Genomic DNA, 16,013 nt, shown 5'->3' on the forward strand with positions numbered 1-16,013 from the left:
AGATGGCGCTTGGCTCACTGCCAGCAAAATATGCTGCAAGTAAACACCGAACTTTCTGGTGAAGCCCACCTGAAGGAGGACATAGTCATTGGCTGTTTCAAATTTAATCAGTATAATAACAGGACTCTCATTGGCTCTCCCCATTGTTTGGCCCCTTATTGGTCACCCTGACACATATAAGCTAAGAAAGTTGTCGAAATAAAGAGACGAAGCATTAACACCATGCCAGGCTGGTTGTCGTTCTTGCGGGCCGAGGGCGACAAATGGTGCCGAGACCCGGGAATAGTTAACGAGTAAGTAAACCTTGCAAGGAGAAAAACCGCAGGTAAGCGGTGAAGGAACCACGATTAAAGTGGTGGCAATCTTGTACAAGACCGCAATAAGAAGCGGGCGGCCATAGAGCCGGGATTTTCTTCCGCGGTAAAGCGGGGAGTAAAGGTCGACTTAAGTATATGCGCGTAAAAAGTCAATGTGTTGGTTAGTGTCTTTAACGTCTGCGTCTGTTGTCTTTGTGTTCATAATGGGATCTGAAGTATCTAAAGAGTGGTCTTCTTGTGACTCAGAGGGGAGTAGTTCTAGTGAAGAGGAAGAAGAAATGTCAGGGGAAAAGTTAGACCGTAAAATGTACTCCAAGTTTGAACAGTTGAAACTGTCGACTCCAGCAAGGCCTAGTGCCCCTCCGCCGTATAATCCTATGGCGTGCCAAGGAGCTTGTAGCTGCTGCACCACATGCGGTAGTGGCAGGGCTTCGAGCTGGAGAGATCATGACCTGACCTCTGCCTTTCCGGTTTTAGAGGACCAAAACAACCAGCGGTATCATCAGCCTCTTGATTTTAAACTAGTTAAGCAATTAAAGGAAGCAGTCATGCAGTATGGCCCTCAGGCAGCCTTTACAGTATCTTTGTTGGAGACCATAGCGGGAATGAACTTAGTCCCTGAAGACTGGGGTAATCTAGCCCGCACAACCTTGTCAGGAGGGCAATATCTAGTATGGAAAACAGCCTGGCAAGAATACTCACAGGACACTGCCCGCCGTAATGCAGCGGCTGGAAATCCTCAGTGGGACCTAGAAATGTTAATGGGAATGGGACCGTACATGGGAAAGCAGGCCCAAATACAATACAACCCTGCAGTGTATCTGCAAATAGCTGCGGCGGCCACTAAAGCATGGAAAACCATTCAAGGCAGTGGGGATTTACAGGGTCAGCTGTCTAAGGTAATACAAGGACCAAATGAGGCATATGCTGATTTTGTAGCGAGGCTGATGCAAACAGCTGGTCGAATATTTGGGGAGGTAGAGGCAGCCATGCCATTGATAAAACAGTTGGCTTATGAGCAAGCTAATAAGTGGTGTAAAGAAGCCATCAGACCTTGGAAAAGCAAAGACTTGAGTACATATATTAAAGTTTGCAGGGATATCAATGACAGTGTTATTCAAGGGCAGGTTATGGCTGCAGCTATCACTCAAGGTTTACAAGGATTACAGGGAGCTCAACAATATAAACATAGGGATACTCCTGGAGTTTGTTATTACTGCAAGGAGCCAGGACACCTTAAGCGTGAGTGCCCAGAGATAAAGGTGTCTTATCAAGAGCCTAAAAAACCAGGTATCTGCCCAAGATGTGGGAGAGGTGCCCACTGGGCAAATAAATGTCGCTCAATAAGGGATATACGAGGAAACTCTCTGCTTCCAAGAGGGTCAAAAAACGGGAAGGGGGGCCCCACACCCCAGGGCCCTCAAATGTATGGGGTGCTCCAACAGGTGGCTCGCTCGCATTATCTGCCGACGAGCCAAGGCGAGCCACAACAGGGAGTGCAGGATTGGACATCCGTGCCACCACCAGACTCATATTGACTCCAGAGATGGGGACCCAGGTAGTTGAATCAGATTTTAAGGGTCCATTACCTGAGGACACCGTGGGCCTCTTGCTAGGACGGAGCTCCACGGCGTTATCAGGACTCATTGTTCACCCCGGAGTTATAGATGCTGATTATAAAGGAACAGTGAAAATCCTGGTATCTTCCCCACGTGGAATTACAGCTATTAGTCCAGGTGATAAGATAGCTCAGATCCTGGTATTGCCTAGTTGTCACAAGCTTTTTGGAAGCCATGAGGTTACACGGGAACAAAAGGGGCTCGGTTCATCTGGAGCTCCTCTAGCATGCGTCACGCTAGGCATGGAAAATAGACCCCTTTACTCTCTTTGGATAAGAGGCAAGAAATTCATAGGCTTATTGGACACTGGAGCGGATCGCAGTATCATCAATGAAGCTGATTGGCTTAAAGATTGGCCTGTGCAAAAGGCTGATCAAACACTTCGAGGATTAGGGATCGCTCATAGCCCCATGTGCAGTGCAGCTACACTGCCATGGAAGGATGATGAAGGCCACCATGGACTTGTGCAGCCATATGTCCTTAAAATTCCCATTTCATTGTGGGGACGGGATGTTTTGGCCCAAATGAACCTGAAGTTGACTACAGAATTATTCTATAGTGAGGAAGCTCAAGCCTTAGTGACTAAGTCTGGTTATCCTGGAACGGGAGGCCTAGGGAAACAGCTGCAGGGCACTCCTGAACCTATAAGAATAGGTGGGCCGGGGCTGGGTTTTTCTTAGGGGCCACTGAACCTCTAAAAATTCAATGGAAAAACAGTAAACCCGTGTGGGTTTCTCAGTGGCCCCTGCCTAAAGAAAAATGTGAAGCTGCTCACACGTTGGTAAAAGAGCAACTTGCCGCCGGGCATATTCGGCCCTCCACATCACTATGGAATACGCCTATTTTTGTGATTAAAAAGAAGTCCGGGAAGTGGCGATTGTTACATGACTTACGAGCTGTTAATGAAAGGATGGTGGCCATGGGAGCAGTACAGCTGGGGCTGCCTTTAGTCTCAGCCCTGCCCTCTGGTTGGCCCTCTGTGGTAATCGATGTTAAAGATTGTTTCTTTTCCATCCCATTGCACCCCGAGGACACCCAATGTTTTGCTTTCACAGTACCTACCATTAATCATTCTAGTCCGGATCAACGCTATGAATGGGTGGTATTGCCTCAGGGCATGGCCAACAGCCCTACAATGTGCCAATTATATGTAGATCAAGCCCTAAAGGAGGTGAGAACACAATTTCCCCCACTCATTGTGTATCATTATATGGATGATATTTTGCTGTGCCATAAAGAAGAACAGTATATTGAGAAGGCCCTTTCCTTTCTTTTCAAACATTTTGAGAGATTCGGATTACACATAGCACCAGAAAAGGTCCAAATGACGCCCATTAAAGAGTATTTGGGAACTAGGTTAGAGAATACTAAAGTCAGACCTTTAAAGATAACCCTGCGGACAGATCACCTAAACACATTAAATGATTTTCAAAAATTGTTAGGGGATATCAATTGGATCAGGCCCTACCTAAAACTCACTGATCAGGAATTGTCACCCTTATTTGAGACACTTAAAGGAGACCCTAACCTCACCTCTCCTCGTCAGTTGACTGAGGGGGCAAAAGCAGCCATCAGTTTGATCCAGAAAAGGCTGGAAGCTGCTCAGATAGACAGAATTGACTATTCCAAACCTTTGCTATTTTGTGTCCTTGCCGAAAAACGAGCTCCCACTGCAGTTTTTTGGCAATCTGGCCCCATATCATGGGTTAGTTTGGCCCACTCTCCAAGGAAGGTCTTGCCTTGGTACCCAAGCGCCGTTGCGCAAATTATACTTAAAGGGATTAAACTTAGTATAGCAGCGTTTGGTAAACAACCAGATACTATAATAACACCATATAGGCAGGAACAAATAAAGTGCCTAGCAGCCTGTGATGATGACTGGGCCATTTTGATAACTATAACGTGCGCTCAATTTGATAACCACTACCCATCACATCCATGGCTACAGTTCAGTTTATCCAATCCAATCATATACCCTAGGATCACTCACCATAAACCCCTCAGTAATGTAAGGCTTATATTCACTGATGGATCTAAGCAAGGAGTAGGAGCTATAGTTACCAAAGAAGAGAGTTGGACTTTCCTATTTCAAAGCTCCTCTCCCCAAGAAACCGAGCTGCTCACAGTGATAAAAGCATTTCAAATGTTTCATCAAGAACCCTTCAACCTTTTATCAGATAGTAGATATGTGGTGCAAGCTGTCTCTATCATTGAAAATGTGGGTTCTATTAATGCCAGGTCTACTATCTCTAAGGCATTACAAGAAATCCAAACATTAGTTTGGGACAGGAAGGTTCCATTTTATGTTGGCCACATAAGAGCTCATACAACCTTACCAGGCCCCCTGACACAAGGTAATCGGTTAGCAGACTCCTTAACCAGAGGAGAATTTGTCTTTGCCATTGAGGACCCGGTGCAACAGGCGAGACATTATCATAAGCTGTTCCATGTGAATGCTTTAACTCTTCGCCTCAAATTTAACATAACAAAAGCACAGGCACGGGACATAGTAGTCTCCTGCAGAAACTGCGTGACTTTACTACCTGCACCGTCTTTGGGGGTTAATCCTAAGGGTCTGTTACCTAATCATATATGGCAAATGGATGTCACACATGTTTCAGAATTTGGAAAGTTAAGATATGTTCATGTCTCTGTAGATAACTGCTCTGGAGTAATTTTCGCCTCAGTGCATACGGGGGAAAAATCCAGAGATGTTATTGCCCATTGCCTACAGGCTTTCGCTGCATGGGGAAAGCCACGCCAGTTAAAGACAGATAATGGTCCAGCCTACACCTCACAACCCTTTAAAGCCTTCCTACAACAACTTGACATTCACTTGATACATGGAATACCCTATAACCCACAAGGACAGAGTATTGTGGAGCGCGCGCATCTTACAATAAAAAATGCGCTTTATAAACAAAAAGGGGGAATAGGGGACACCTTCAGGTCCCCTAAAGATAAGCTCAACACCATTCTTTTTATTTTGAATTTTTTAACGTTGGATAAAACAGGTAAATCAGCTGCAGACAGACATGCAAGTGCTGCTGCTGCTCCCCCTAAGCCTTTAGTACTTTGGAAGGACATCCTCACAGGAAAGTGGAATGGACCAGATCCAGTGTTAGTATGGAGTAGGGGGTCTGTATGTGTTTTTCCACAGGAAAAAGAGGCTCCAATTTGGATCCCAGAGCGGCTGGTGCGTGCAGCCTTGCCTCCGAACACCAGTCATGATGCTGAAGATGCTGATGATAACTCTGGGGATGCTACACCTCCTACGGCAGACTCAAGCCAGAGAGCTGTGAGCAGTGGTTAAAGCATGGCTATATCCTTTACCAGTGACTAATTCTTTTCTCATATTCCCTCCTCTCCCTTTGATGCATGGCAGGTCTGTAACTTGTTAGGAGCATGTACTGATATCTCAGCAGTGTCCATGTTAAATGGTGGCAAATTCCTCAGCTGTTCTTATAAACAAAATGACTCTGGTACCTTTGAGACAACAGTTAATGTGTCTTGTCCCAATAATATTATTTAATTGCTATCTTTCCCAGTGCTGGAATGTCACGGCCTTCAAGCTGGCTGTGATTATGCGTATCCCTACCCATGTTCCTATCCCAGTTTTCATTCCAGAGGACAAGTTACTGGTGGTGCTATCCAGAAAGAAGAGAGACCCCCTGTGACAGCATTGGCTATATCTACAGCAGCTGCCACGGCAGCAGCAGTCTCGCTTGCTGCAACTATACCCACTGCGGAAGCTGTGAACACCCTTGCAGCAGGAACGGCAGCAGCCCTTCAAACACAGACCCGGATCAATGCACATCTGCAAGCAGGAATCCTGATAGTCAACCAGAGAGTGGATTTGGTTCAAGAACAAGTGGACATATTGGGGGCCCTATTGGGACTGGGATGTATAGCACCCTTCCCGGCAATTTGTGTAACTCCCATAGCCTATGCTAATATGAGTAACTTACAGAATGTCTCCCGACAGCTCTCCCAGTATTTGCAGGGTGCTTGGTCTGACGATTTTCTGACGATTTTCAAAATTTCACACGAGTACGCGTGTGCAACCAGCTTCCCTCCCAGAGCTATTTCAAACATTCAGCAATATGTTCCAGTTTACCAAATAATGGGCTGGCACAATTGGTCTTCTTGTCCACCTTCTTATTGGCATTCTGCTTCTATTCAGAAAAGTTCGCCAATGGAGAACACAGCAGCGAGAGCAGAGCCGAGCTATAGTACAAGCCCTTTTGTCAATAGAGGCTGGGACATCTCCCCAGATGTGGCTAAGCATGCTAGATCGGTAGTCAAAGACGGGTAAGATCAGTAGAGAAGCATACCAACCTAAGACAGGACAGAGATCATCGATATCTTGTGTCTGATGACGGGTAAGGATGTTTTCTGCTACTGACAACCTAAGACAGGCACGATCTCCGCCATAAAACAAAAAAGGGGGAGATGTCGGGGACCGCCTCCGGCCGGGAAAGTCCCCGCCATTACAAGATGGCGCTTGGCTCACTGCCAGCAAAATATGCTGCAAGTAAACACCGAACTTTCTGGTGAAGCCCACCTGAAGGAGGACATAGTCATTGGCTGTTTCAAATTTAATCAGTATAATAACAGGACTCTCATTGGCTCTCCCCATTGTTTGGCCCCTTATTGGTCACCCTGACACATATAAGCTAAGAAAGTTGTCGAAATAAAGAGACGAAGCATTAACACCATGCCAGGCTGGTTGTCGTTCTTGCGGGCCGAGGGCGACAACGCAGCCTTCTAGGTTTCAAGGGAGAGCGAAACACAGACCGCTTTACCACCATCACCTTCACTATCACATAAATTACTAACTCAAGAAGATGAGGAACTAGCTAGCCCATTCAAACGTACCTTGTTTTAAATGAGTCATGATGTTGCATTAAAAAAAAAATGATGTGAATATAAATAAGTACATTCAAGATACTTCCGCTTCCATTCCTATGGAATTTGGATGCTCTCCCATGCATTCACCTCTAAGCTGTTCCCAAAGTCCCATCCATCTATTCCACCTCCAAAATACATCTCAAGTCTTCCCATGGTCCTTCTGCACCCCGCTTTGGCTCTGGATCAACACATTTCCACGATCCTGCTTCCCTCTTGGTCTGGTACACGCTCTCCCAGCCAGCCTGCTCCTTTCCCCGCCTGGCTGCCACAATGATCTTCACGAAAACACCTGTCAATGACATGACTCCCCTTTACAGTTCTGCAAGGGCTTCCTACTGCTCTTAGACTTAAAAACAATTTTATAAAATTATGCAAGTGTCAGATGTACAGGATTATAATTCAATATCTATATGCACTACAAAGTGACCAGCACCTGAAAGCCTAGTTATCTCCCACAGAATTTCTTAAGATAGCAAACGGCAAGACACTGCTTGATCAGGCTCCTTCCTCCAGCCTCCCCTCATGTCTCTCTCCCCATGTTCCCCCAGTTCCCTACACATGGTCTCTTTTTTTCAATTCCTCAGGTTAGCTCAGCTTTGTCCTCTCACAGGATCTCTGGGAACGTGTCATTGCAATTCTGACGTCTGAGGCAGAGGACTGTATTTTCTTATTATTAGAGAATGTGGATGCAGTATCAGAGGCTAGTTGAAGTTCTACTGGAGGTAAACAATCAAAATGTCCAAATACTGGTGAAAGACAAGCATAATTAGAAAAAAGTCAGGGCTCCCTCTCCCACAGCCCCTCCCCCGGCTTGTGCGCGCTCTCTCTAAATAAATAAATAAATAAATCTCTAAAAAAAAAGTTTGCTGGAAATAATTTTAAGGACCTGAGAAAATGTTTCTATAAGTGAACAAAAGTAGCCTATACAGTCTGATCTCACCTATAGTATGATATCAGCTTTGTGAAACATGCTGTAGAGAAAACAGATGGGAAAAAAGTACATCAAAAAGATATCATTGGTTATATGTGTGCGGTAGATGTGTGAATATACATATATCTAAATGCATCTCTCTATATATCTTCTTTTTCTACAATGATAATGCAAACAGTGCGGGGGGGGGGGTTATTAAGTTAAAAAAAATGGGAGCACCTGGGTGGCTCAGTGGGTTAAGCCTCTGCCTTAGGCTCAAGTCATCATCTCAGGGTCCTGCGATCGAGCATCCACATCGGGCTCTCTGTTCAGCAGGGAACCTGCTTTCCCCTCTCTCTCTGCCTGCCTCTCTGCCTACCTGTGATCTCTGTGTGTCAAATAAATAAATAAAATCTTCAAAAAAATGGTTTTTGAGGTTTTTGTACTTTTAAATAGAAGACATATGAACTTGATGTCCAGATATATTGCTTATGGGCCATATCTGCACATTCCAGGTGGCTTTAGCCCATCTCCATGATTAACTGTCTGCTCTACTGTTTAGTTTTTTAAAGATTTTATGAGCAGAAAGCCTAATGCGGGGTATGATCCCAGGACCCTGAGATCATGACCTGAGTCAAAGGCAGAGGCTTAACTCACTGAGCCACCCAGGCATCCCTGCTCTCCGTTTTTTGAATGTGTATACAAACTTCCCCAGAGTCCAGGATTGCTAATTCTAAATCAAAACAGGGCCCCTCCAATTTCTACTTTATGATAAAGCACCAGAAGGCAGAATATATACCTCCCTCGTTCTGAAAACAGGTCCTTAGAGCAAGTCAATGTGTCATCACTTATAAAACAACGGAAACAAACGCAAAAACTTTTGTTTCTGCAAGGTATAAAAACAAAAATACACACACGGATCTTCAAGGGCACCTGCTTTTCAGCTGTGTGGCCTCCTTTCTCCACTGCTGGGAAGCTCCAGGTTAAGGAGTACTCAACACAGCAGCTTGTGACAGATGTTCTGATTTTATCGTCACTCCTGGCTTCGCCTTAACTGACCTATTCTTATCTTCAGTTTGTTCCATATTCAGAATGCCCTCATTGGAAATGTTTATTTAATCCTCCATTTTACATATTTATTCAAGTACCTGAAATCCCAATTCTGAAATGAGAGCTTTTGTGTCTTCTCTTTTAAAAGGGAAAGGGGACAGCTGGGTGGCTCAGTTGGTCAAAAGCCTGCCTTGGGCTGAGGTCATGATCCCAGGGTCCTGGGATCGGATCAAGTCCCACCCACGTCGGGCTCCCTGCTCTGTGGGGAATTTGTTTCCCACTCTCCCTCTGCTGCTCCCCACTGCTTGTGTACCCTCTTGCTGTGTCTCTGTCAAATAAATAAAATCTTTTTAAAATTTTTTTAAAATAAATAAATAAATGAAGGGAAAGTAGGTACACATGCTACTGATGTCACCACAGAACTAGTTCCTCGGGAGGAAAGTGATAAAGAAGCATTAAACATTAAACAGTCTTTTATCCCCCAAAAGCCTTTCCTAATAATAAAAATATTGTTTTTCACTTCTATCCCCACATACCTTAAAAAGAGACCCGAATTTCACTACAAGTTCTTGATATTCTGATACTGACTTAGTCACCACACAACTGAGAAATGTGTATAATATTCCCCGAACAAGTGCCTTCGTTTTCTTCTTCCCACTGAAACTACCTATTCCTGGGACACCTGGGTGGTTCAGTCTGCTAAGCGTCTGCCTTTGGCTCAGGTCATGATCCTGGGGTCCTGGGATCAAGTCCCGCATCAGGCTCTCTGCTCAGCAGGGAGCCTGCTTCCCCCTCCCCCTGCCTCTCCGCCTACTTATGATCTCTCTCTGTCAAAGAAATAAATAAAATCTTAAACAAACAAAAAAACTACCTATTCCTGGTGCCATTCAAAAAAATCTCCAAATGAGCAACTATCATTTCCTAATGAGATGAAGGAACTGAAAAAAAAATCACTGCACATTCCTTTCGGCAAAGTGAACATTTTTCTTTCATTTTCTATATTTAAAGGGTAATCTTCTCCAAATCAGGAAGCACATTTTACAAAAACGCTGACTATAACAACAAATTGTATGTCTTATCAAAATGAGGCTCAAAACAAACATGGTTGTGCATTTTTAATATTAGAGAACTCTAGACGCCAACAAGAGCTTAAAGGGGCCCAGGCTAGGGGCGCCTGGATGGCTCAGTGGGTTAAGCCGCTGCCTTCGGCTCAGGTCATGATCTCAGGGTCCTGGGATCGAGTCCCGCATTGGGCTCTCTGCTCAGCAGGGAGCCTGCTTCCCTCTCTCTCTCTGCCTGCCTCTCCATCTACTTGTGATTTCTCTCTGTCAAATAAATAAATAATAAAATCTTTAAAAAAAAAAGGGGGGGGGCCCAGGCTTTGTGGAACACTAGAGAATAACAATCAGTATCTAACAACAATGGGCACCAAAGGTCAGGAGCAAAGGGCTGTTAAAATAGCCAAAAAGGCAGTAATCCCAGATAGCATTTCAACAGGGAAGCGAGGTGAGTGAAGGTGGGCAGCCTGTAAGGGTGCAGCCCAGGCCCATCGCAGGCAAAAAGCACAGCAGTGAGGTCAAGGTCACTAGAGGAGTAAGCAAGGGCCAAGGGGAGAGCCAAGATCACAAAAGTTTTTGGAAGTTGACCACACAGGGCTTTGAAGCCAACGCAAGAGTCCAGTTTTCATGATTTTGATCAGAAGCTACCAGAAAGTTTTGAAGGGAAGTGAAAGTTCTGATGATATTTTTTAGAAAATCACTGCTGTCTGGGGCTCCTGGGTGGCTCAGTGGGTTAGGCCTCTGCCTTTGGCTAAGGTCATCATCTCAGGATCCTGGGATGGAGCCCCACATTGCGCTCTCTGCTCAGCAGGGAGCCTGCTTTCCCCTCTCTGCCTGCCTCTCTGCTGACTTGTGATCTCTCTCTCTCTCTGTCAAATAAATAAATTAAATTAAAAAAAAAATAATCACTGCTGTTTGGACAGAGACCATAGAGGAAGGAGAGCAGAAGCAGGAAGACCAAATCAGAGACTTAACAGTCATCTAGGTAAGAGGTTACTGTGGTTTTTGTTGGAGACGGGCTGAGATGTGGTCATACTGGAGATATTTCTCCAAGGCAGAGCTAGCATAATTGGCTGGCTGCTTGGATGTTGGTCTGAGCTAAGAAGACCGCAGAAACCTCGTGTGGTAAGGAAGGTCAATGAGGGAGAAACAGAAGGGCGGACTGGGTGCGTGTGGTACCTCCCAGATTCTGTCTGGACATCCTAAACTCGAATGCCCATCAGACTTCTAAGCAGAGCTATTGAGGAAACAGCTAGAAATAATGCATCTGGAACTCGGGACAGAAGGAAAGCGAAACACTGGGAGGCACCAGCTTATGGATGTTATTTACAGTCATGAGAGAGGACTTGGAATGGAAACTGCTTTGGGACAAAGTATGGCAAGAAAGAGACTGTGTCCCAGCACGGGGCGCTGCGGCTCGCCCGCGAAACTTCAGCGGCTGGGAAAAGAAACAGAAACCTAGAGACGCAGGAGGCGGGGCCGGGGAGAAGGAAGGAAGGAGATGCGGGAGAATGTGGCGGCCTGGAAGCCAAGTGAAGAAAAAAACATGGAACACAAGGGAGCAACCACCCGCGTGGTGTAGTAAGGGGAACACCTGCACAGACCCCAGACTTCACAAGGGCCCGGGGGTGGTGGTGGCAGCCTGCGAGGAGAGGGCGCAGGAGGAAACGCGAGTGGAACCTGACGCCGGGGAGCAAGGCTTCCATTCAAACAGAGTGCTGCTTTTTGTTTCGTTCTTAAATAAAGGGACGGCTGGGACCTCGCGGGGGACGTCTGGGCGAGGGGGTGTTAAAGGACGAAGAGGTTTAGGAGCAGGTCCTTGTTAAATAGATAAAAGCACCGCGAGGAGCAAATGACCACAGACCAGGTGCCCGTGACTCCGCCGCCTAAGCGTGACTTCAGGTTCGGCACAGCGGACGCGCGAGCGAGGCGGGCCGGGGTCAGGGAGACAGAAAAGGCAGTTACTCGGCTCCGTGTCCGGCCAACACGCTCTTCCGAGCGTTCAAGGGCCTCCTCTCCTGCCCTGACAGAGCCCTTTCCCCTCTTCCGTTCACGGCCGGACAACCGGCTCGCTGCGGCCGGTCCGAAGTGCTCTTACCCAAACCCGCTTCTGGCCAAGACGCCGGCCAAACACAAAACCCCAAACCGCAAGTGCCAGCATGGGTTCCGCGGGTCCGGCTGAGGCTCGCGCACGACGTCTCGGCCGCCTGCTGCTGTTCTGAGGCTTTTTCCCCCAGAAACAGGAGTTGTGGTCAGAAGGAAACTGTGAAGCAAAGCAGAGGGCTGCGCGGACTCTCACCGCAGAGGGAGGAAAGCGCCCGCCGGCCCCAAGCCCCGCTGCCCCGCCGCCGCTCCCGCCCCGGCGCCCGCTACTCGCCTGCACAGCGGCGGCCACCACCGCGCCCCGCGACTCCCTAGTTTTCCTCTCCCCACGGGAGACGCCGCCTGCTGCTACTTCCCGCGCGCCGCCGGGACTGAGGGCGCGCGGCCCCGCGCGCAGGCCCCGCCCCTCGCGGGCCCACGCCCGCCGCGCGCCGCGGGGAGGGCGCTTGCCCAGGTCCGGAGCGCAGGCCCCGCCCCTCGCGTGCCCACGCCCGCCCCTTCCGCGCACCGCCTGGAGGGAGGTCCAGCGCGCAGGCCCTGCCCCTCGGGTGTCCACGCCCACCGACCCGCGCGCCGCCGGTTGGGCGGGGTGCCCGTGTCCGCCTGGCGCGTCCTTGAGGGTTGGCGCCAGAACGCGAGCCCGCAGAGCGTGGCCCAGCGGCAACCTGGCCCAAGAACCCTCCTGGGTCTCTGCGTGGAGGTACGAGAGGGCCGAAAGTGGTGGAGCAACGGCAGTCGCGTGGGGAGCACTGTCCCCGAGGCCAACAGGCACGCTCCATGCGCTGTTGCTGTTTCTTTTTAATGTCCCCGGGCGCCCTGGCTCGGAGGCCCTGTGTGCGGCCGATGCCAGTGTGTCTGCTCCATACAGATCTGGGTGTTGGGGATGAGGACTGCAGCCTCTGCCTTCGCGCATCCCGGACAGGAGTCCCTAAACTCTGAAGGAAGGAATCCCCAGGCTTACCCAAACGCTAAACACTTCCCGAGGTCCTGCCGCTCTCCCGGTCCTCAAGGCTGCACCCCCTGGCTTCTCCTTCCCTTTGGGGCCCCTTCACTGACTAGTGCAGTCCTCGGCCACATCCTTGGGCAGGGATGCGCGGCGCATCAACCCCTGCGAAAAAGTTGGTTTCCTCTCTAGGGTTTCTTCCGCCCAAACGAAACAGAATGGAATTCCGCTGAATATGAACAGAGAACAAAAATGCAATCAAAAATCATAAAAAGCTTTATAAAGCCAAGTATCTAATTCTACCCTATCTCAAGACCCCAATCCTACTCGTACCCTATCAACCTAGTTCACCAATCCTCTCTACCTCCATTTTTTAATACTGAGGAAATCCCTACTCCCTGCCAAAATTTCCTCTGCTTGTACTTCACCTGACAACCCTTCAAATCAGTGCCTTTCAGTTTTTTCACTGAAATACCACTAATGACAAGTTTGAGAAACATTTATTTTCCCATTCACCACCACGTGGTATGCATAAATCAACCCTGAGTCACCAGGGTCAAGGGCAAATTTACTTGAAGTGTTCCATTTTGTATTTTAAATCGATCCAAATTTGCATTGTTCTTTGTAAATATTCATGTGATATACTAAGAAATGTGTTAAATTGGCTATGATTTTATGGTTTTCTCCTCAAATTATCAAGTATACATTTCAAAAAAATGCACCAGTCATTTATGCCACAAATATCCGGTATCATCTCTGTAACTGGCAGGAGGGATATAGCATCAAGAAGACACACGTGGTTCCGGTCCTCATGGAGATTTTGAAAGTCTAGTCCAAAAGAAAGACAAGAGGTAAGAACAAGTAAGGCAACTCAAGATCCAGTCATTGGTCATGGTGAATGAATGACTGATAGGAGCAAAGTGGAGAAGAGTGCTAATTAAATCAGGGAAGAGATGCCTCCTCCCCACATGTAAAATGTTTTTCTTGTGGCTTCACACCCCTGAAATGTTTGGCATTAAATGCTGTGTTTTCAAGATTTTGAACCTCTGACCGCTTTAGCTTACTCCACTATTTTCCTGGATATCTAACGTAGGCCCAGCATACCCACACATAACTAGGTAAAGATGGAAATGACTTGAATATGATTAAGGAACTTGACCTGATTGACATTCATAGATTATGGCACCCAATACAATTTTAGAATACATATTCAAAAAAAAAAAAATAGAATACATATTCAAGTACACAGGGGACATTAACAAAATCAGACGGTAACAAAACTAGACCATATTTTTGGCCACAGAGCACATCTCAACAAAGAAAAATCAAAACAAATTAAAAAATTGAAATACAGATTTTGGTCTAGGTATTACTAAAAACACCATATATTAAACCTTGTGGGATATAACTAAAAATATAACTAGAGGGGAATTTTTAAAAAGATTTTGTTTGTTTATTTGACAGAGAGAGTGTGCGCACAAGTAGAGAGGCAGGCAGAGAGAGAGGGGGAAGCAGGCTCCCTGCTGAGCAGAGAGCCCCACTTGGGGCTAGATCCCAGGACCCCGGGATCATGACCCAAGCCGAAGGCAAAGGCCCCAACCCACTGAGCCACCCAGGTGCCCCTAGAGGGGAATTTCTAATCTTAAAAGTATGTATTAGAAAACAAAGCCAATTAAAAAGAAAAAGAAAGACAAAGCCAGAGAATCAACTTTCTAAACATCCATAACAAGAAACTGGGGGTGGAGGGGGGGGACAGGAAATTAAATTCAAAGAGAGAAAAAAAATGTAAATAATGAAAATAAGACCAGAAGGCAAAGAAATAGAAAAAAGTAACTGAGGATCAACAAGAGTAAAAGATGGTTCTTGGAAAAGACTAATAGAATTAGTAAGTACGGTAAAACTACTCAAGGAAAAAAAAGGGACAGAAGGAACAAATCATACTAGAAGTAAAAAGGAAGCACTGCTACACTACAAATTGTAAGAAATTTAAAAGATGAAAGATACTATTAACAACTTCATTCCAATAAACTAAGTAAAATGAGCTGGGAGAGACAGTTATGTGCCTCTGCCTCTCATGTTCCTGCGTGTCTTGCTGGATTCATCAAGAACGCAAGTCCCTGACTGCTCCTTAACTGAGCCATTTCCCAGGCTGGTGTTTATAGTAAGCAACCTTGAGACATGAGGGGATAGCTCCCTCCAGGACAAAGAACAGGCTTGCTTACTGCTTGTTTTAAAAGTGGTGGGTTCCTCAAGTTCCATGTTCTTCAGACATGACCCAAACCCACTGCTTGTGTAGCACCCACCTAAGCCTCTTAGTGTCACCCTCATGGGATGTGTGACCAAGAAGAACCACTGCAAATATGCTGATGGTTACACTTGTTGCTGTGCCATGGGTAACCACGTCCTTTGTTTCTGTGCCAGGAGTCGTGTTTTCTGAAAGCACCGATTAAACAGCACCTAATTACTAATTTATTAGATAATTTATTAGACGGTATGTGGGCTAAAATCAAATCCCAGACCTGACAAAATGGACAGCTGGGATTTTAGCAATTATCTAGAGTAAAGATGTCAAATCTCACTGCCCCCACTGCCCGCCACGCCAAAAAAAAAGTAAACTGGAAAAAATTGCCAAGCAATCTTTTGAGGATTTTGGAAATTGACCAAAGGCAAACAACAAACTGAAAATCATTTATTCATTTTTCAAAACTCTGCAAATTGTGGGCAGGAGTAGTGGGAGTCTATTGCATTCTTTCCAGAAGCTTTTTGGATCTCCCCAACCCCCCAGACTCCCCACCTGGGTTGGGGCCACACTGGGCCAGGATCTCCACTGCTGGAGAGAGCTAACTTGATTTGCGGTTGGCAAAAAGTCCATTCTTAATGGCGTTGGCAATAAAAATTGCAAACTTGGGAGGAAATGAATGGGAAAAGCCCCCAGCTGCACCAGCCTGAAGTTGTGGTTTTGCCTGAGGGGAGCAGTAGACCTGCGGACTAACCATAAATTTAACAGGGAGACCCTGGAAATGAGAGCCAATGAGGGTCAGGATAAGCTCTTCCTGTATCTTTGCATGGCTAGGAGCCTACCTACATACACAGAGGGGAGAC

General features: G+C 46.7%; 1 protein-coding gene across 1 annotated transcript in view; it reads right to left on the bottom strand.

The window, feature by feature from the left end:
* LOC122917164 overlaps positions 1–16,013 on the bottom strand; it is a 51,368-nt gene that overhangs the window by 14,122 nt on the left and 21,233 nt on the right. The window contains exon 4 of the mRNA XM_044264725.1: positions 12,531–12,658. Within this exon, the coding sequence (XP_044120660.1) occupies positions 12,531–12,658 (128 nt within the window). The remainder of the gene's footprint in view (positions 1–12,530; positions 12,659–16,013) is intronic.

The sequence above is a fragment of the Neovison vison genome, chromosome 1 (genome assembly GCF_020171115.1).
Source record: "Neovison vison isolate M4711 chromosome 1, ASM_NN_V1, whole genome shotgun sequence".
NCBI lineage: Eukaryota > Metazoa > Chordata > Mammalia > Carnivora > Mustelidae > Neogale > Neogale vison.